Below are 21721 nucleotides of genomic sequence, written 5' to 3'. Positions count from 1 at the left end.
ATACACTACAAAGACAAGATATTTAATGTTCAAACTGATCAACTTTGTTTTTAGCAAATAATCATTAACTTAGAATTTTATATCTGCAACACGTTCCAAAAAAGCAGGGACAGGGTCATGTTTACCACTGTGTTGCATCACCTTTTCTTTTAACAACATTCAATAAACGTTTGGGAACTGAGGACACTAATTGTTGAAGCTTTGTAGGTGGAATTCTTTCCCATTGCTTGATGTACAGCTTCAGCAGGCAGGCCAGTCTAGTACCCGCACTCTTTTACTATGAAGGCACGCTGCTGTATCACGTGCAGAATGTGGTTTGACATTGTCTTGCTGAAATAAGCAGGGGCGTCCATGAAAAAGACGTGGCTTGGATGGCAGCATATGTTTCTCCAAAACCTGTATGTACCTTTCAGCATTAATGGTGCCTTCACAGATGTGTAAGTTACCCATGCCATTGGCACTAACACAGCCCCATACCATCACAGATGCTGGCTTTTGAACTTTGCATCCATAACAGTCCGGATGGTTCTTTTCCTCTTTGGCCCGGAGGACACGCCGTCCAGAATTTCCAAAAACAATTTGAAATGTGGACTTGTCGGACCACAGAACACTTTTCCACTTTGCATCAGTCCATCTTAGATGAGCTCGGGCCCAGAGAAGCCGACGGCGTTTCTGGGTGTTGTTGACATAAAGTCACCATATGCAGCAGATTGTGTTTTGAAGCTCATTTCAACTCTCAATGCAAGGTGGCAATCTTTTATTTAAAATGTGCTTATGCAAGGCCAATTGGACTGGGTGTTGTTGATAAATGGCTTTTGCTTTGCATAGTAGAGTTTCAAGTTGCACTTACGGATGTAGCGCCGAACTGTATTTACTGACATTCGTTTTCTGACGTGTTCCTGAGCCCATGTGGTGATATCCTTTACACATTGATGTCGGTTTTTGATGCAGTGCCGCCTGAAGGATCGAAGGTCACAGGCATTCAATGTCGGTTTTCGGCCTTGCCGCTTACATGCAGTAATTTCTCCAGATTCTCTGAACCTTTTGATGATGATATGGACCGTAGATGATGAAATCCCTAAATTCCTTATAATTGTACGTTGAGGAACATTGTCCTTACACTGTTCGACTATTTTCTCACGCACTTGTTCACAAAGAGGTGAACCTCACCACATCTTTGCTTTTGAATGACTGAGCAATTTAGGGAAGCTCCTTTTATACCAAATCATGGCACCCACCTGTTCCCAATTAGCCTGTTCACCTGTAGGATGTTCCAAACAGGTGTTTGATGAGCATTCCTCAACTTTCTCAGTCTTTTTTGCCACCTGTCCCAGCTTTTTTGGAAAGTGTTGCAGCCATAAAATTCCAAGTTAATGATTATTTGCTAAAAACCAAGTTTTATCAGTTTGAACATTAAATATCTTGTCTTTGTAATGTATTCAATTAAATATAGGTTGAACATGATTTGCAAATCATTGTATTCTGTTTTTATTTGTTTAACACAACGTCCCAACTTCATTGGAATTGGGGCTGTACATAGTATATTACTGTAGACTACTTACTCAGTACAAATTACATAAAGAATGGAGAAAACATGCAAATAACATGTACGAGAACATGTAAAAAAGACAAAATGCGTATAGAACGTACAAAAAAAACCTTAACACAAAGTGCATGTAAAGAACGCAGAGAAAAACAAAGGACATGAAATGCCTGTAAAATATGCAAAGATTGCATAAAGAAAATGTAAAATCAAAGTGTGTAAAGAACACCTGTGAAAAAGGCAGAAAAAACAAAAAGCATGTAAAGAACGTCAAGAATGCATGGAGTGTGAAAAGAAGATGTAAAGGACAATAAAAAATATGTGAAGGACATGAAAATAGCCTGCAAAATGTGTAACTAATGCGCAAATAACATGCATACATACATGAAGATTAGAGGAACAACACAAAAGGTAATTAAAGAACACGTAAAGAATGCAGTGTGAAAATAGATTTAAAAACATAAAAATGCAGAGAGTACATGGAAAGCACATTAAAGGGCATGTGAAAGTGCACATGTAAAGGACATGCAAATCACAAACAGTGGGTAAAGAGTCATGTATCGGTCACGTGATGAAAACGCTAAATAAGGAAGGATTGTGTAAAAAAAGAATGAAAAGAACAGGAAGAAAATATCAGGAACATGTCAAGTACACGTCAAAAGTGCATATACAACAGCAAAAAGAATGTAACGAGAACATGGTGTTTAAAGAAGTGTAAAGAATGCATAGATAACATCAAAGTTCATAAAGAACATGGAAAAATACATAGAATGTATAAGATGAAGTATGAAAAGTACACGTGTATTTACACACTTGCAAACACACAAACATGTACACACATGCAAACACCTACGCATTTACACACTTGCACACACTGATGCACATACGCATAAACACACACACACGCATATGCACACACCCACGCGCACACATTCACGCGCCCCCAAACACACATGCCCATACATGCACAATAGTTGTAAATGCATACATGCACACGACTGTTTGTATTAGTGACGATGACATCATCTGACCTGACTCTTGATAGGCTGCTCTACCAACATGCGCACACACAAAAACACACATGCACGAGCACACACACATGCACGCACGCACGTACATACATCCAGATACAGATGATGACATCATCTGACCCGACTCTTGATAGGCTGTTCTGCCAACACACACACAAACAGGGTTGTCCTGGAGACATTGACAAGGTTGAGAAAGCGTCACAGAGTGGACAGACTTGGATGAGTGTGTGTGATTGAATGTTTAATGTGTGTACAGTGATACCCACACATAGGATGTAATAACAGCTGTTGTGTGTGTGTGTTGAAGAGGATTAGGAAAGTCATTCATTCAGACAGACTGCTCGCCAGCCAGTTGCAGGACACACACCGACAAACAAGCGTTCACATTCACGGCTGAGGACGGATTTAAACCCTGATCACATGCTCACCAATAGGTCACTGTGATGACCTTATGTATGTACAGTACATACAGTATATTATAAAGCATTGTATTAAAAATGAATTAAAAAGAATGTCAAGAAATAAACCAGTTTTATGATGCGTAATTACTGTATGTACGTACTTTGGTATTCGTGTGTTGGAAGTGTGCCTTTAAGGGGTGTGGCCCAGTCACTGAGGATTGAGGATGATGACAGAAGTGATAAAGATGACCCACTTTGTTTTTCTTTAATCCAGTTTCCACATTCCAGATTGCGAGCTAACATTCCAGAAGGATTGTCTACTCTCCACCAACAGAGAGCAAAACACTCGGAATAAGTGATCTTCTTGCTGCTCTTATTCCTTCCTGGTTTTCCTGGATGATTTCTTCATGTTGTCGCTTATTCCCGCTGCACAGTTATTCCATGTGATATCCCCTCTGTTATTCACACTCCATTCACACTATTCCAGTTGTCCACTTAATGTTGCCACTTTGATTCCCTTTGTGTGATTCACTTCCTGATTCTGTTGCTACAAATGGAATTGCTGCTGTCATTCCTTTTGTTTTTGAGAGTTTTCCCTCTTTTATTCCTGTTGATAATCTTTTAGAGATTTCACTTTTTTTTAATTTAGTTTACAATTGACACTTTCCCATATGCCCGCTGTTATTCACTTTATCTATTCTCATTTTCCTTCTTTTTATGTAACCAATTCTTCATCTGGCAAATTTTATTCCCATTGATAACCTCACCTCTAATCCCCATTTTTATTCCATTTGTATCGTCTTGATTACACTTTGTCTTTTATTAACTCTCTCATCACATTGATATCCCTATTTTTATTCCCTTTTTTGATACCAAGTCCTCTCTGTTGCTGCAAATGACATTCCCTGACATTTCCGTTTATTCCCACTGGTCACCTTCCTTCTATTCCCACTGTTAATCCCACATTTTAGTCATAGTCATAATCCCTATGTTATTCCTATTAGGATTTCCACAGTTATTTATTTTGTGCATTACCTCTAACATCCTCACTTGATATGCCCATTTATATTCAAAGACATATTCCCTCTCTTTGTAGCATTCTTATTTTTGATTGATACCATTTTCATATCCAACATTTCAACTCTTATTCCCCTTTGTCATCAAAGTGGTATTCAATTTGACATTTCAAGTGACGTTATCATTCCAACACTAATATTACGATTTATAGCCTCCTATTCCACTTGTATTCTGTTTGCGTAATCAAATTCCCAATGACATTCCCGCTTTAATTCTCATTGATCATCTCCCTAATATTCCTACTCTATTGTATTAGCATTCTGTTTTATATCCCACATTATTTTCACTGATATTGCTCCTAATATTCACACTTATATTCCGTTTGTGTAATCTAATTCTCCTCTGACTTTACAATCGAGAGACCTGCTGTTATTCCCAGTGAATTATTTCATTTTTATTCCCATTGATAATGGGGGGGATAAGGAAGTAGGAGGTCCTACCAGAGTTAGAGCTGAGGGGAGCGCTGTTGTGATTGGCTGTCGGCAGTCTTAAAGCTTGGGGGAAGAGCGTAGGTGGCCCGCCCCCTGCAAGACAACAACAGCACCACGCCAGGGGCATTTTATGCTAACATCGCTCATGCTGCTAACATTGCGAAGCATTATAATTCTGCTAACAGTCGAATGCTGCTAACACCACTAATGCTGTTAATATTTACAAAGGATGCTAATTTTGATAACACTGCTAACATTATAAAGGCTGATAATGCTGTTAACAGCACTAATTCTGCTAAAGCTCCTAATGTTGCTAACTCTGCTAACATTGCTAAGGCTGGTAATGCCGCTAATGCTGATACCGCCGCTAACATTACAAAGGCTGATAATGCTGCTTACAGCGCGAATGCTGCTAATGCCGTTTATGCTGATAACATAACTAATGTTGCTGACAGTGCTAATGCTGCTAACATTACTGAGGCTGACACAGGTACTAATGCTGGTAACAGCACAAATGCTGCTAATGCTGCTAACATTACTAAAGCTGATAATACTGCAAACAGCAGTAATGCTGCTAAAGTCGCTAACGCCGCTAACATTACAAAGACTGATAATCCTGCTAACACTGTTTATCCTACTAGCGTTACAAAGACTATTAACAGTGCTAATGAGGGTACAATTTCTAAGGGTGCTAATGCAGGATAGCATCTAAAATTCTACTTTATGATGGTCAAATTGCTAATCCACTTGCTAACATGGCATCACACTGTTAACACTACTGACGGCGTCATTGTTTCCAACAATATTAATGCTACATGGATTGCTAATGCTACGAATGTTGCGGTACCTGGTGCTTGCGCCTTGATGTTCCTCAGCCTGCGCAGGTGCGAGCGAGCGGTAAGATGTAGCTGCGCCTGCGCAGCCGACGTCATCTGCAGGTTGCAGATGACGCACACAGAGTACGACGAGCTGAATGCAGTCTTCATGGCTGAGGAAGAGGAAGATGAGGATGATGACATGCCCTTGCTTGTTGTCTGACGACACCATCAGCCAATAGTAATTAGGCAATTTAAAGATAATGGTAGCGACACATAAATCATTTTACACTTGAGACTATGTGAGTCCCAGGAAGCACGTCACGGAAACAATGAGTCACAGCCCTGGAACAATGAATCCCAGCAATTTATCATCACGGAATAAAGATACAGCAATCCTCCACAAGATTGCGGTTCTTGCATCACAGTCCCACTATATTGCAGGTTTGTATTACAGTTGTTACTCTTTAATTTTTTTATACAGTATGTACAACCCCAATTCCAATGAAGTTGGGACGTTGTGTTAAACAAATAAAAACAGAATACAATGATTTTCAAATCATGTTCAACCTATATTTAATTGAATACACTACAAAGACAAGATATTTATTGTTCAAACTGATGAACTTGATTATTTTTAGCAAATAATCACTAACTTAGAATTTTATGGCTGCAACATGTTCCAAAAAAGCTGGGAAAGGGTCATGTTTACCACTGTGTCATATCATCTTTTCTTTTAACAACATTCAATAAACGTTTGGGAACTGAGGACACTAATTGTTGAAGCTTTGTAGGTGGAATTCTTTCCCATTCCTGCTTGATGTACAGCTTCAGCTGTTCAACAGTCTGGGGTCTCCCTTGTTGTATTTTACGCTTCATAATGCGCCACACATTTTCAATAGGAGACAAGTCTGGACTGCAGGCAGGCCAGTCTAGTACCCACACTCTTTTACTATGAAGGCACGCTGCTGTATCACGTGCAGAATCTGGTTTGACATTGTCTTGCTGAAATAAGCAGGGGCGTCCATGAAAAAGACATGGCTTGGATGGCAGCATATGTTTCTCCAAAACCTGTATGTACCTGTCAGCATTAATGGTGCCTTCACAGATGTGTAAGTTACCCATGCCATTGGCACTAACACAGCCCCATACCATCACAGATGCTGGCTTTTGAACTTTGCGTCCATAACAGTCCGGAGGGTTCTTTTCCACTTTGGCCCGGAGGACACGCCGTCCACAATTTCCAAAAACAATCACGGGCATTCAATGTTGGTTTTCGGCCTTGCCGCTTACATGCAGTGATTTCTCCAGATTCTCTGAACCCTTTGATGATATTGTGGACCGTAGATGATGAAATCCCTAAATTCCTTGCAATCGTACATTGAGGAACATTGTCCTCAATTGAGGAACTGTTGATAACTTCATTGGAATTGGGGTTGTACAATATTATTGTGTTATCCATTGCTCTTGCTTTCTCTCAATATATGTGCTTATGCCTGCCACGATAGCAACATGTTTAGTTTTTCCCCCAAAACCTTCAAGATAAACGATAGTATGGTTAATGTTGGCAGAAAGGTGGGCGACTGGTTGGGACATCTACCTCACAGTTCTGAGGACCCGGGTTCAAATCCGGCCTCACCTGTGTGGTGATTGCAAGTTCTCCCCGTGCCTGCATGGGTTTTCTCCGGGTACGCCAGTTTCTTCCCACATCCCAAAAACATGCATGGCAGGTTAATTGAAGAGTCTAAATTGCCTGTAGGTGTGAATGTTAGTGTGAATGGTTCTTTGTTTATATAAGCCCTGTGATTGGCTGGCGACCAGTTCAGGGTGTACCCCGCCTCTCGCCCAGAGTCAGCTGGGATAGGCTCCAGCACACCCGCGACCCTAATGAGGATGAACGGTACAGAAAATGGATGTGTGGATGGTTGATGTTTTTCATGCCACTGATATAATCATATTAGAGCATAACAAAAGAATTGTACACATCTTACAAATCTATACACAGACACATCTTCTGCCCTGGTAATCAAACACACAAGCTCAACTTTGTAATGTTCTCTCATTTACTAAATAAAGGTAAGGCTGCATCTCACAATAAGAGCAAGTAAATAAAAAGGGAAAGTTATACGTGTTCAAATAAAGTGATGAATTTAAGAAAAATAAAGTTTGAGTTTCCCCTTTTCTGTTTGACATCTTGACACAACAGTGAAGTCTCAAACAATTTCACACATTTTTAATTAAATGTTAACTAAACCGTTTTAGAGGTTATGTTTGTTCAAAAACTTTGTTTTGGTTCATAATGGCGTTTCACATATTATATGCACGTTTAATAAGAGCTCTCAGTGGGAACTTTCCACTGACAAGTTCAAATGAAAATGACACTGCCGGTTTCATTTTAAGCGCCATTTGTCCAACATTTTCTCTTCCTTTTTCATTCATCATTTCTGAGGAGCCCCACGGCAACGAGACTGACTCCGACGAGTACGAGAGGGAACCTGGCGTGTTTGATTGAGAACTTGTCCAGGTGTTCATTTCGGATACAGAAGAGGAGGACTTTGATGGATTTGTGGATGAGGATTGATCAAAAAATAACGTGAGTAGATTGTTAAATACTTCAATAAAGTACAACCGAACTCAGTTTTGCTCCCGCTGCCTTTTTAAAAACATTGTTTTAGCGTGCATGCATGCTACCGTATGTTTTAAGCTAGCGTATGTTTTACCATGGCTGCGCCCAATAATACGGTGCGCCTTATGTGTGTGTTAAATACAAAAATAGACCCCGTAACTGAGACTGCGCCTTTTAATACGGTGCGCCCTATGGTCGTGAAAATACGGTAGGCTTACATGGAAAAGGATGACGGGTTGTGGCGACCCCTAACGGGACAAGCCGAAAGGAAAAGAATAGGATCCAAAATGGTTTGAGGCAGACAATATTAAACGTGTTCAATATTTACAACCGAAAATCTTCACATTTGTGGGGAAAGACAGCCTATAATTCCCGAGTCATGACTCCGTGAACTGTGGCGTAAAACAGAATTTAGCCAGACAAAAAGCGGCCTGACTGACGAACAAGGAAGCGTAGGACCCGTAAATGAAAACAAACACGTCCTACCGAATTTTGTGTTTTGTATTAGTGAGTTCACCAGACGGCAAGAAGGGTTTTCCAAAGCAAGCCTTTATTGACAACAACTGCATTCTACAACACTCCTGCCTCTGGTCGCTTTGGCAATGCCTGGAAACAGTGGCACAACAGCTCCGGTTGTGTTTCTTCTTTTTCATTTTTGTTAGGTCACATTTGATCACACATGATTTCTGTCTTGGCAGACTGGATTCTAGGTCGGTGGTCGAACTGAATATTTACATTTGTGGTGTTGTGTGTTGACATTGTCACAGCATACCACGCACAGTACGACCAAAACTGTTAAATACCAGATTGTTTTTCTTCATGTGTAACAGATAAACAATCTTTAAAGATTTGAAAAATCCTTCTGTGTGTGCCAGGCCTAAGGGTTGTAATGCTCGGCCACATCTGGAGGGGGAGGGGCCTTAATGGTAGTCACACGCTCACACACAAGAGATACAAAAGAGACAAAAAAAAATCCGACCGACAGAGATTTACCTTAAGGCCACAAGATGCTAATGGTTTCACAAAGACGCACGCTTGTCCCGAATGGACTCGGACTACTAGTACTACCTCTACAAAGGAGGTAGTATTTGTACATATGCAGAAATACTGTGTACAGTCTTCACGGTGTGACATTGTGTATGTACAGTGGGTACGGAAAGTTTTCAGATCTCCTTAAAAATTTCACTCTTTGTTAAATTGCAGCCATTTGTTAAAATTATTTAAGTTCATTTTTTTCCTCATTAATGTACACACAGCACCCCATATTTACAGAAATAAAAAATTAATTGTTGAAATTTTTGCTGATTTATTAAAAAAGAAAAACTGAAATATCACAGCTGTGACACTCATTTAACTTGGGTGCTGTCCATTTCTTCTGATCATCCTTACAATGGTTCTACACCTTCATTGGACTCTACCTGTGTTTGATTATACTGATTGGACTTGATTAGGAAAGCCAGACCCCTGTCTATGTAAGACCTTACAGCTCACAGTGCATGTCAGACCAAATGAGAATCATGAGGTCTAAGGAACTGCCTGAAGAGCTCAGAGACAGAATTGTGGCAAGTCACAGATATGGACAAGATTACAAAAAAAATTCTACTGCACTTAAGGTTCCGAAGAGCACAGTGGCCTCCATAATCCTGAAATGGAAGACGTTTGGGACGATCAAAACCCTTCCTAGAGCTGGCCGTCCGGAGCCTTGGTGAGAGGGGTAAAGAAGAACCCAAAGATCACTGTGGCTGAGGTCCAGAGACGCAATCGGGAGATTGTAGAAAGTTCTAGAAAGTCAACCATCACTGCAGCCCTCCACCAGTCGGGGCTTTATGGCAGAGTGGCCTGACGGAAGCCTCTCCTCAGTGCAAGACACATGAAAGCCTGCATGGAGTTTGCTAAAAAAACACCTGGAGGACTCCAAGATGGTGAGAAATAAGATTCTCTGGTCTGATGAGACCAAGATAGAAATTGTTGACCTTAATTCTAAGTGGCATGTGTGGAGAAAACCAGGCACTGCTCATCACCTGTCTAATACAGCCCCCACAGTGAAGCTTGGTGGTGGCAGCATCATGCTGTGGGGGTGTTTTTCAGCTGCAGGGACAGGGAGACTGGTTGCAATCGAAGAAAAGATGAATGCGGCCAAGTACAGGGATATCCTGGACGAAAACCTTCTTCAGAGTGCTCAGGACCTCAGACTGGGCCGAAGGTTCACCTTCAAAAAAGACAATGACCCTAAACACACAGCTAAAATACCAAAGGAGTGGCTTCAGAACAACTCGGTGACTGGTTTTGAATGGCCCATCCAGAGCCCTGATTTAAACCCAATTGAGCATCTCTGGAATGACCTGAAAATGGCTGCCTACCAACATTCACCATCCGACCTGACAGAACTGGAGAGGATCTGCAAGGAGGAATGGCAGATGATCCCCAAATCCAGGTGTGAAAAACTTGTTGAATCATTCCCAAAAAGACTCATGGCTGTATTAGCTCAAAAGGGTGCTTCTACTAAATACTGAGCAAAGGGTCTGAATACTTATGGCTGCGTGATATGATACATTTTTTAAATAAATCTGCAAACATTTCAACAATTCTGTTTTTTTCTGTCAAAATGGGGTGCTGTGTGTACGTTAATGTGGAAAAAATTAACTTAAATGATTTTAGCAAATTGCTGCAATATAATAAATAGTGAAAAATTTAAGGGGGTCTGAAAACTTTCTGCACCCACTGTACATGTTTAAAATATTGTCGTCGTCTGACGTCTGACAATTGGGCGTGAGAAGTAAATGTCAAGTGTTACATTTCACACCACTGTAGCATTTTTACGTTATTCCTTTAAAGTACACGCAGCCACCGGCCAACTTTGGATACTTCCTCCGGACAGAAGACTTGCGCACACGGGCACTGCCCAGCAACCAACTATATGTGTACTTTGTGCAGCAGAGACTACTACTCGCGCATTGGTCTAACCAGCCACTAACGACGCTGTTCTCAAATGCCTGGGGCGCATTATCCATGGCCGACAATTGACCGAATTGCCTCTTACTACCAATGATACTTTACCACCTCTGTTTCTCGTAAAAACACTTACTTACTGTTGAAACTTTTCGTAGTGAGGAAAATACTTGAATACTTTATAATATACTGGAACATAAATCACGAGATTCTGTCAATGGTCTTAAATGAACTTTTTGTTTCCACTCAGGAAACAGCACAATAGGATCACCAAACAGAGACTACATAGCTGTTCTTTTCTTTGTTTTTTATTTCACGAAAAAAAACTTTGTTTTTGTGTGAGACCTGCCTCTGTTTGAGGGTTCAAATGGATTCAAACTTCACAAGTAGTTCAGTTGGACTGGTCAAACAGAGTCATGTGACCGTCTCTCTGTTAAAGCAAAACATATAGATGGTGCAAGCAATAATAGATTAATAAAAATAAAAGTAGTAAGTAGAACGTACAGTAGCTCGAAGTAACAGAGTAAAAGTCGCGTTCCTTTTTAGAAAAAATACTTTAAGTAAAAGTAAAAAGTATGTTGTATTAAAACTACTTTGACAACTAAATTGTATCCAAAAAATAAAATAAAATAGAAACACTAATGTAACGGGGTAAATATAGCACTTTACTGCCCAACTCTGGCCTGCAGACCAGCTGTGGGTTGATGTCCAATAAGTATCTTATCTTATTTATTATTATTTTTTTTTAAATGCACATTTCAGCAGACAAAGGATAGTGAGACTCAACCAATTTTTCTCTCTTGTAAAGTTGAACAAATACGAATAGACAAAGTATTATAAAACGGTCAAATGTTCTGCTTCTACATATATTTGTTGTTGTAAGTGTTGAAGGAATAAACAAGATATTTATTCATTATACTGTATAGTTTATAAATTTGTCAGCTGATTAATTGGTTATGGGAACTTTACCCTGGCAAATATCGGAATCGGTGTCAGCCTAAACAAAATCTGTATCGGTCAAGCACTACTACATACACTATATTATCAAAAGTATTTGCTCACCTGCCTTGACTATGATATGAATTTAAGTGACATCCCCTTCTTAATCCATCGGTCCACCCTCTGCAATTATAACTTCTTAAACTCTTCTGGAAAGGCTTTCCACAAGGTTCAGGAGTGTGTTTATGGGAATTGATGACCATTTTTCCAGAAGCACATTTGTGAGGTTACACACTGATGTGGGACGAGAAGTCCTGGCTCTCAGTCTCCACTCTAATTTATCCAAAAGCGGTCCATAGGTTTGAGATCAGGATTGTGCAGGCCAGTCAAGTTCATCCACATCAAACTCTCTCAGCCGCGTCTTTATGAACCTTGATTTGGGCACTGATGTACAGCAATGTTGGAACAGGAAGGGGCCATCTCCAAACTGGTCCCACAAAGCTGGAATTTGATATCGATGAACTTGACTGGCCCGCACAGAGTCCCGCCCTCAATCCGATAGCACACCTTTGGGTTGATTTTCGAGTGGACAGTGAGCCAGGCCTTCTTGTCCAACAGTGTGTGACCTCACAAATACTGTGTGCTCCTGAAAGAATGGGCAAAAATTCCCATAAACTCACTCCTAAACCTTGTTAATCGTCTTCCCACAAGAGTTGAACTTCAGATTAAAGCATATAGTTTTGGAATGGGATATCACTTAAAGTCATATGTGAGTCAAGGCAGGTGAGCAAATACTTTTGGCAATATGGTGCGTCTATGTGTTATTACATTCTAAATGACCAGGTGGCATGTTCTGACAAACATCACAGATTACACCACAAAAACACACACACGCACGATTGGTGGAGGCAGAAGAGGATTGTGGGATTGAGATTATAATCCGTGCATAAAAATGCGTGTGTGCGTGTTAAGAGATTAAAGCAGCATCTAAAGCAGCAGTGACACTAACCAAACTAACCCACCCCACCCCATATAAGGCCAAGATGGCTGCCGACGAAAAACACTCCATCCCCGGATGAACGGGTAAGAGAGGGGATCAGGTAATTGAGTGTTGATCACTGGTGAGGAAAGCGGAGATGCGGGTCGGTGACGTCACTTGCTTCTCGACGAAATGCTGGGTCATGAAAGATTGATCAGCACTCGGCTGATAAACAAGAAGAAAGAAAGAAAGAAAGAGAGACAAACAAAGGTAAGATGTCAAAGCAGGAAGCTTCATGTTTTTGCCATGAAAACGTATTAGCCCCCTTCTCTAATTCTTAGATTTTTGCAGTTTTCCTACTTTGTAACGTTTAACATCATCAAATAAATGTAAATATCAGACTCCAAGTAAAGATAAAATGCTTTTTTTAAATGGCGATTTCATTTATTTGGGGGGGGGAAACTATTAAAAGCTACCTGGCCCTTGTTAAATCATGAATTAACTATGCCAATCACATTTCTTTTTGGTCATTTTTACTGACTGCACCCAAGCCTGATCTAGTCACGTAAATAGAACTGTCTGACAAAATAAAGTCAGCCAAAAGATCTCAAAAAGCTGCAACAAAATGCCACAATCCCCAAAAATTCAATAACAGATGAGAAATATAGCCATTTACACTACAAAGCCATTTTTGAAGCTTTAGAATTCCAGCGAGCCATTATCCACGAATGGAGAAAACATGGAACTGTGCTGAACCGTGCCAGGAGCGGCTGGCCAACAATTACCCCAAGAGCACATCGACGACTCATCCAGGAGGTCACAAAGTGAACTTTTTGGAACATCTGTATCTTGTTACATTTGGCGTAAATGTAACACAGCATTTTAAAAAAAAAACACCATACCAACAATCAAACATGGTGGTGGTAGTTTGATGGTCTGGGGCTGCTTTGTTCCTTCAGGACTTGGACAACTTGCTGTGATTGATGGAACCATGAATTCTGCTCTTTACCAGATAATCCTGAAGGAGAATGTTCGGCCATCAGTTTATGACCTCAAGCTGAAGCGCACTTGGGTTCTGCAGCAGGATAACGATCGAAAACACACCAGCAAATCAACTTCTGAATGGCTTAAAAAATAAATAAATAAATAAAATTTGGAGGGGCCTAGTCAAAGTCTGGATTTGATTCTGATTGAAATGCTGTGGCATGACCTTAAAAAGTCGTTCATGCTACAAAAGCCTCCTTTGTTGCTGAATTAAAACAATTATGCAAAGAAGAATGGGCCAAAATATCTCGTCAGAGATGTGAAAGACCCATTGCCAGTTATTGAAAACGCTTCATTTCAGTTGTTGCTGCTGAGGGTGGCCCAACCAGTCATTCGGTTTCGGGGGCCATTACTTTTTCACACAGGCCTAGGTAGCTTCGAATAGTATTTTTTTCCCCCCTAATGAATAAAATCACTATTTGAAATTGCATTTTATGTTTACTTGGGTTATCATTGATATTTTCATTTGTTTGATGGGCTTAAACTTTAAATTGGGGAACCTATGCAAAAAAAATAAATAAATAAATAAAAAAGAAAAAAATGCAAAATTGAGAAAGGGGCCAATACTGTTTCACGGCACTGTAGGGATTTTGTATATTTATATGTAGTTCACTAAAAAAGTGGACTCAAAATCCATATCGTAATTAGGGAGTATTCGATTAATCGTTTCAGTCCTAGAGTTAACTAGGACGAAGTAAAAATGTGTGATTATGGAATACTTTGATTAATCATGTTAGCCTGAGAGTCAACTATATAGTCCACTAAATATAAATCCTTATCTCGTAATTTTGACAGTTGACTCTCGGGCTGAAATGATGAATCGAATACTCCCTAATCACTATATACATATTTTTATTTAGTGGACTAAATAGTTGTCAACCACATTGTGATCAGGGAGTTTGGGGATTTTGAGTGGTGGCACTATCTAAGTCCGTTACATGCAGTATAAAAATTCATATATAGTGATGTCACTGAATAAGGAAATATATGGCTAATTTATGACCTTCATTGGGAATACCTTAGAGACATTAGTGTGACGACGCACTACAACACCGATGGCCGACTTAGACACATGCACGCAAACACACACAACAGCTGAATGCCAGTTGTGTTTGGACTAAAAAAATTCCCAATCACATTAGATTAGCATCATCTCCTTTACGCTAATTAAAATTTACTTCCATAACACGGCAAGCAGGTGCAAACACACACACATAAAAATACAGTGTCTTTGTAATTAAGTGCTTTCATATTCTTAATTAGCCGGCACGGTGAATGACTGGTTAGCACATCTGCCTCACAGTTCTGACGACCGGGGTTCAAATCCCGGCCTCGCCTGCATGTTCTTTTCTCCGGGCACTCCGGTTTCCTCCCGCATCCCAAAAACATGCATGGTAGGTTAATTGAAGACTCTAAATTGCCCGTAGGTGTGAATGTGAGTGCGAATGGTTGTTTGTTTCTATGTGCCCTGCGATTGGCTCACGACCAGTTCAGGGTGTACCCCACCCCTCGTCAGCTGGGATAGGCTCCAGCACGCCCGTGACCCGAGTGAGGAGAAGCGGCACAGAAAATGGATGGATGGAGAGTCTTAATTAGAACAATTAATTGAGTCCTTTAAGGCATATGAACATCTGTGTTGAACAACATGGCTGACATCAAATTCAAATGAACAAAACGCACACGCACACACATCTTTGCTTTGTGCGTGCATGTAGGTTGCAAAGTGATGTGACGTAACAACATGCTGCTTCTCAAGCTGGTGGAGTCCTGGCACAGGCACAAATACATACAAGGGGGTGTAATGCTGTCATGGTCCATAAATAGGTCCCATTGATTTATGTGGAGGAGACGAAGAGGACGACTTTGTGGAGCACAAATACAAATTTAATTATCCAGAAAAATAACAGATGAATATTGAGTCAAACTTGAAACTTAACTACTACAACGAATACACAAAAAAAAAAACACTCTGGGACCGACTTCGTCTGTGGGCCTTACAATTCAAACAAGCCATTCAATTACTAGAATGGTGCCTTGAGTTACAAGTTTTTTTACGGGACCATGCTTGTAACTGTAAACACTCATTTCTCAAATCATCTTTCCCCACTGAAATTAATGTAAATGCCATTAATCTGTTCCAGCCTGACCCCAAATTTAAGAGAGAAAAAATGGCACTCTATACTATTGTACTAATTTAAAACATACATAATGACATAATTAAATAAAAAAAAAAAAAAAAAAAAAAAATGAACAATTACATGGAGACGGTCACAGCTCCCCATTAAGTGGCAGTAATATTAGTTCTTTGCAGAGGATAAAGAACGTGTCTGGAGTATTGTTATATTGTCTTTTTACATTGCTCCATCCACCACTTGTGTTCAAATATCTGTTGCTTCAAGGGTTCTATCACAGCAACGCCGATGCCATTTGTTAGCCAGTCTATGGCGTTTTGCATGGTTTGTTAGCATTGAGCTACATGGACTTTATTCAACGCAAAGCTATTTGGTTGTCTGAAATACACGTCATTAAACTTCAGCTAGGAGTGGCAGTAAGCATCTTTTTCACAATTTTTCACTCGCTGGCTGCTTATTGTTGAGCGTGTTGAGTTTGCTGCCATCATACAGCGCTTGAATATACTTTTTTTTTTTTTTTTTGCTCGCAAGTCAGAGCATAAAATTGGCCAAACAGTATCTTGAAAAACTCATGTCAGGTCACTTGTATCTCAAGGCACCACGGTACTATTACTAACTACCATCAATGAAATTTAACCGAATTCCTAAAAACTTGTAACTACTACAGTAATGTCTATACAGCGATTGAATTTCTATTAACTAATATTACTACCATGAAAAATTTATTGAATTACTATTAACTACAATTACAAATCATTAAATTACTAACCACTAGTATCAATCAAAAATCACTACTAACAACTATGGTGACTTAAAAGTAAATGAATTACCACTAACTAGTACGATATCACTTAATTGACTTATTATTACCAAACACTACGATCAATGAAAAATGATTGCATTACTACTAACCTCTATCAACCAACAAGTAATTGAACTATTACTAACTACGACTATAGTCCTGGCAATTGAATAAGTCATTGAACTGCTAACTACTTCCATAAATGATGTATTGTATCGCTAACTAATATTACTAACTCCGATTATCAATGAAAACTGAATGACTTCAATACTGAACAAATCATTGAAGTAGTGGAGCAATTGTTGCAGGCAGGGGGCGCTACACACCAACGCAGAATGGAAACAGACAAAACTAGTCATCATTCTATATCGAAGAAATTGATATTAAAAAGGTTATTTCTATGAGAATAATGTTGGGCCAAAAAAAAAAAAAAGTTGGGATTGTTTCAAAAATAAAAAAAAAATGCAAAGAGGTGAAATGAATCCCAAAGTCACCAGATAACACAGGACTCTTTGCAAGTGTGCGTATAGTTTATAGTTCTAGTTTTGTAGCACTTGCAATATTGGCACATTTACAGCAATGACAAAAAAAGGGGATGTGATGATGCATTTGACGACTTACCAGAGGAAGAAGATGACAATGAAGATGAGGATTTCCGCTCGTCGCCCGATCGAGAATCATCCACTGACCGGCAACGCAACTGACTGCGCCCGAGACGGCCGAACGGGTTCTGGACCGCGCGCGCGCGCACGCCAAGCGGCCCAGCGGCACCACTGCGCTTGCGCGTGCAAGGCGCACGCGCATTTGGCACACGTGCGCTCGTGTTTGTTTACAGTCAACGCACTAGCTGGCGGTGACGTCATGGAGGGCGGGAGGAAGGAAGCTTGGAAAGATTTACGGATGGAAGGAAGGATGCAAGGTAAGAAGGGAGCAAGGAAGGAGTCGAGGATCGGAAGGAAAGAAGGAAGGTAGAAGAGAAAGTATGGAAGGTAACAAGGAAGGACAAAAGAAAGGATGAAGGATTAAGGTAGGATAGAAGGATGTTTGAAAGGAAAGAAGGAAACAAGGAGGTAACAAAAGGAAGGATGAAAGGAAGGAAAATAGGAGGGAAGGAATCAAGGACATAAGAAAAGGAAGGACAGAACGTTTATAGAATAGAAAGGATAGAACTTAAGGCCCGGGGGCCACATCCGGCCCGCCGCATTATTTTATGTGGCTCTTAAAAGTAAATCATCTGCATCAACTTCCATTGCTACAATTTGCACCAAAATTCCAAATCATCATATGTAATAACTAAAAAAAACTGAGCTATTGCAAGCATTTTTCTTTTGTTTGTTTGTTACCAAACTCCTTTTAAAGTCAATTGAATGGTTGAACAAACTATTATCCTTGACGTGTGACTTCCAAACTAGTCAATTTCTTATCAATATGTAATACTATAATGAGGCAATGAAACATTGACTGTAGAAAATGGCAGAAGTTGGGAAGTGTGTGACCGCACAGGGCGGCATTCTGGGGTGGGCGGCATACCCCGAGCCCCCAAGTTGGAACATTTAGGTTTCATATATACCGAATAGGCGGCACGGTTGCCGACTGGTTAGCACATCCGCCTCACAGTTTTGAGGACCCGAGTTCAAATCCAGCACTCCCGTTTGCACGTTCTCCCCTGTGCCTGCGTGGGTTTTCTCCGGGTACTCCCACAATCCAAGAACATGCATGGTCGGTGAATTGATGACTCTAAATTGCCCATAGGTGTGAATGGTGGTTTGTTTCTATGTGCCCTGCGATTGGCTGACAACCGGTTCAGGGTGTACCCTTCCTCCTGCCCGCAGTTAGCTGGGATAGGCTCCAGCATAGGGAAAAATGGAAGCTAGGATAAAGGGAGGGAAGGAAACTGATGTATGAAAGGAAGGAATGAAGGACAGAGGGACTGTCTATTATTTTTTTATTTTTTATTTTACTTAGGTTAATTAGTGCTTCTAATTTCATCAGCCTTTTTTTTTTTTTTTTTGCTACAAGCATCGAAGTACTTCTACTTAAGTACAAGAGTATGAGTACTTTTACCACCTCTGACATTTGGATTGATTTGACTCCTTGATGCTGCAGTACATGACTCTCCAAGTGTGCTACTAGTGGGTGCCCTCTAGTGGCCTGCAAAAGAATCACTGCCTAAGTACATCCAACCATCCATCCATCCTGAACATGCAAACTCCACACAGGCGGGGCCAGGGATTGAACCCAGGTCCTCAGAACTGTGAGGCAGACGCTCTAACCAGTCATCCATAGTGCCGCACTGCCAGTCAGTTGTATTTAACTTTGAAGTTCCATACATTTGCTTTTAATCTCAATTCCAAACATTTAGCAAGGTACAACTTTTGTTTTACTTTTATGTGCACAATATTGGAAGGTAAGTTGAGGAAGTTGGGACGTTGTGTTAAACATAAATAAAAGCAGAATACAATGATTTGCAAATCATGTTCAAACTATATTTAATTGAATACACTACAAAGACAAGATATCTAATGTTCAAACTGATAAACTTGATTGTTTTTAGCAAATAATCATTAACGTAGAATTTTATGGCTGCAACACGTTCCATGTTTACCACTGTGTTACATCACCTTTTCTTTTAACAACATTCAATAAACGTTTGGGAATGAGGACACGAATTGTTGAAGCTTTGTCGGTGGAATTCTTTCCCATTCTTGCTTGATGTACAGCTTCAGCTGTTCAACAGTCTGGGTCTCAGTTGTCGTATTTTACGCTTCATAATGCGCCACACATTTTCAATGGGAGACAGGTCTGGACTGCAGGCAGGCCAGTCTAGTACCCGCACTCTTTTACGACGAAGCCACGCTGTTGTAACACGTGCAGAATGTGGTTTGGCATTGTCTTTCTGAAATAAGCAGGGGCGTCCATGAAAAAGACGTCGCTTGGATGGCAGCATATGGTTCTCCAAAACCTGTATGTACCTGTCAGCATTAATGTTGCCTTCACAGATGTGTAAGTTACCCATGCCATTGGCACTAACACAGCCCCATACAATCACAGATGCTGGCTTTTTTGGGTGTTGTTGATAAATGGCTTTTGCTTTGCATAGTAGAGTTTTAAGTTACACTTAAACAACTGTATTTACTGACATTGGGTTTCTGAAGTGGTCCTGAGCCCATGTGGTGATTTCCTTTACACATTGATGACAGTTTTTGATGCAGTGCTGGCTGAAGGATCGAAGGTCACGGGCATTCAATGTTGGTTTTCGGCCTTGCCGCTTACATGCAGTAATTTCTCCAGATTCTCGGAATCTTTTGATGATATTATGGACCGTAGATGATGAAATCCCTAAATTCCTTGCAACTGTACGTTGCAGAACATTGTCCTTAAACTGTTCGACTATTTACTCACGCACTTGTTCACGAAGAGGTGAACCTCGCCCCATCTTTGCTTGTGAATGACTGAGCAATTCAGGGAAGCTCCTTTTATACCCAATCGTGGCACCCACCTGTTCCCAATTAGCCTGTTCACCTGTGGGATGTTCCAAACAGGTGTTTGATGAGCATTCCTCAACTTTCTCAGTCTTTTTTGCCACCTGTCCCAACTTTTTTGGAACGTGTTACAGCCATAAGTTGAACATGATTTGCAAATCATTGTATTCTGTTTTTATGTTTTAACACAACGGCCCAACTTCATTGGAATTTTATATATATATATATATATTTATTTATATATATATATATTTTTTATATATATTTATATATATATTTATTTAATTTATATATAAAGGACCCCTCCTGGAAGCCGTCACCTTATGTGTCCGAATTATCCTAGGAGCAAAGTTGTCTGGAGCTTTATGCCCCTTATGACGACGACAAACTATGGACTCAATTTTCCCTTGCCTGGACGCGGGTCACCGGGGCCCCCTTCTGGAGCCAGGCCTGGAGGTGGGGCTCGAAGGCGAGCGCCTGGCCGGGCCCCATGGGAGCAGGCCCGGCCGGGCACAGGCCGAAAGAGTAATGTGGGTCCCCCTTCCCATGCGCTCACCACCTGTGGGAGGGGCCATAGGGGTCGGGTGCAGTGCGAGCTGGGCGGTGGCCGAAGGCAGGGGCCACGGCGATCCGATCCCCGGCTACAGAAGCTGGCTCTAGGTACGTGGAATGTCACCTCTCTGGCAGGGAAGGAGCCCGAGCTGGTGTGTGAGGTCAAGAAGTTCCGACTAGATATAGTCGGACTCGCCTCCACACACAGCTTGGGCTCTGGTACGAGTCCTCTTGAGAGGGGATGGACTCTCTTCCACTCTGGAGTTGCCCACGGTGAGAGGCGCCGAGCAGGTGTGGGTATACTTATTGCCCCCCGACTCGGCGCCTGTACGTTGGGGTTCACCCCGGTGGACGAGAGGGTAGCCTCCTTCCGCCTTCGGGTGAGGGGACGTGTCCTGACTGTTCTTTGTGCTTATGCACCAAACAGCAGTTCAGAGTACCCACCCTTTTTGGAGTTCTTCGAGGGGGTGCTGGAGAGCGCTCACGCTGGGGACTCCATCGTTCTGCTGGGGGACTTCAATGCTCACGTGGGCAATGACAGTGAGACCTGGAAGGGGATAATTGGGAGGAACGTCCCCCCTGATCAGAACCTGAGCGGTGTTCTGTTATTTGACTTCTGTGCTCATCACGGATTGTCCATAACGAACACCATGTTCAAGCATAAGGGTGTCCACACGTGCACTTGGCACCAGGACACCCTAGGTCGATGATCGACTTTGTGGTCGTGTCATCTGACTTGCGGCCGCATGTCTTAGACACATGGGTGACGAGAGGGGCGGAGCTAACAACTGATCACCACCTGGTGGTGAGTTGGCTCCGATGGTGGGGGAAGATGCCGGTCCGACGTTGCAGGCCCAAATATATTGTGAGGGTCTGCTGGGAACGTCTTGCAGAATCTCTTATGAGAAGCCTCCATTG

The 21721-nt window shown here is 41.2% G+C and overlaps 1 protein-coding gene across 1 annotated transcript in view; it reads right to left on the bottom strand.

The window, feature by feature from the left end:
- The window catches only part of LOC133487253 (zinc finger protein 385B-like), a 46772-nt gene extending 29229 nt beyond the window's left edge, over positions 1 to 17543 (bottom strand). Inside the window, exons 1-3 of the mRNA XM_061793579.1 lie at positions 17391 to 17543; positions 5331 to 5471; positions 4493 to 4576 (exon numbers count right to left, since the gene is read on the bottom strand). Of these exons, the coding sequence (XP_061649563.1) occupies positions 4493 to 4576; positions 5331 to 5469 (223 nt within the window). The 5' untranslated portion in view covers positions 5470 to 5471; positions 17391 to 17543. The remainder of the gene's footprint in view (positions 1 to 4492; positions 4577 to 5330; positions 5472 to 17390) is intronic.
- Between the last annotated feature and the right edge of the window lie 4178 nt (positions 17544 to 21721).

Source organism: Phyllopteryx taeniolatus, chromosome 12 (genome assembly GCF_024500385.1).
Source record: "Phyllopteryx taeniolatus isolate TA_2022b chromosome 12, UOR_Ptae_1.2, whole genome shotgun sequence".
In the NCBI taxonomy this organism is placed as follows: domain Eukaryota; kingdom Metazoa; phylum Chordata; class Actinopteri; order Syngnathiformes; family Syngnathidae; genus Phyllopteryx; species Phyllopteryx taeniolatus.
This window is presented reverse-complemented; position numbering and strand designations above follow the sequence as displayed.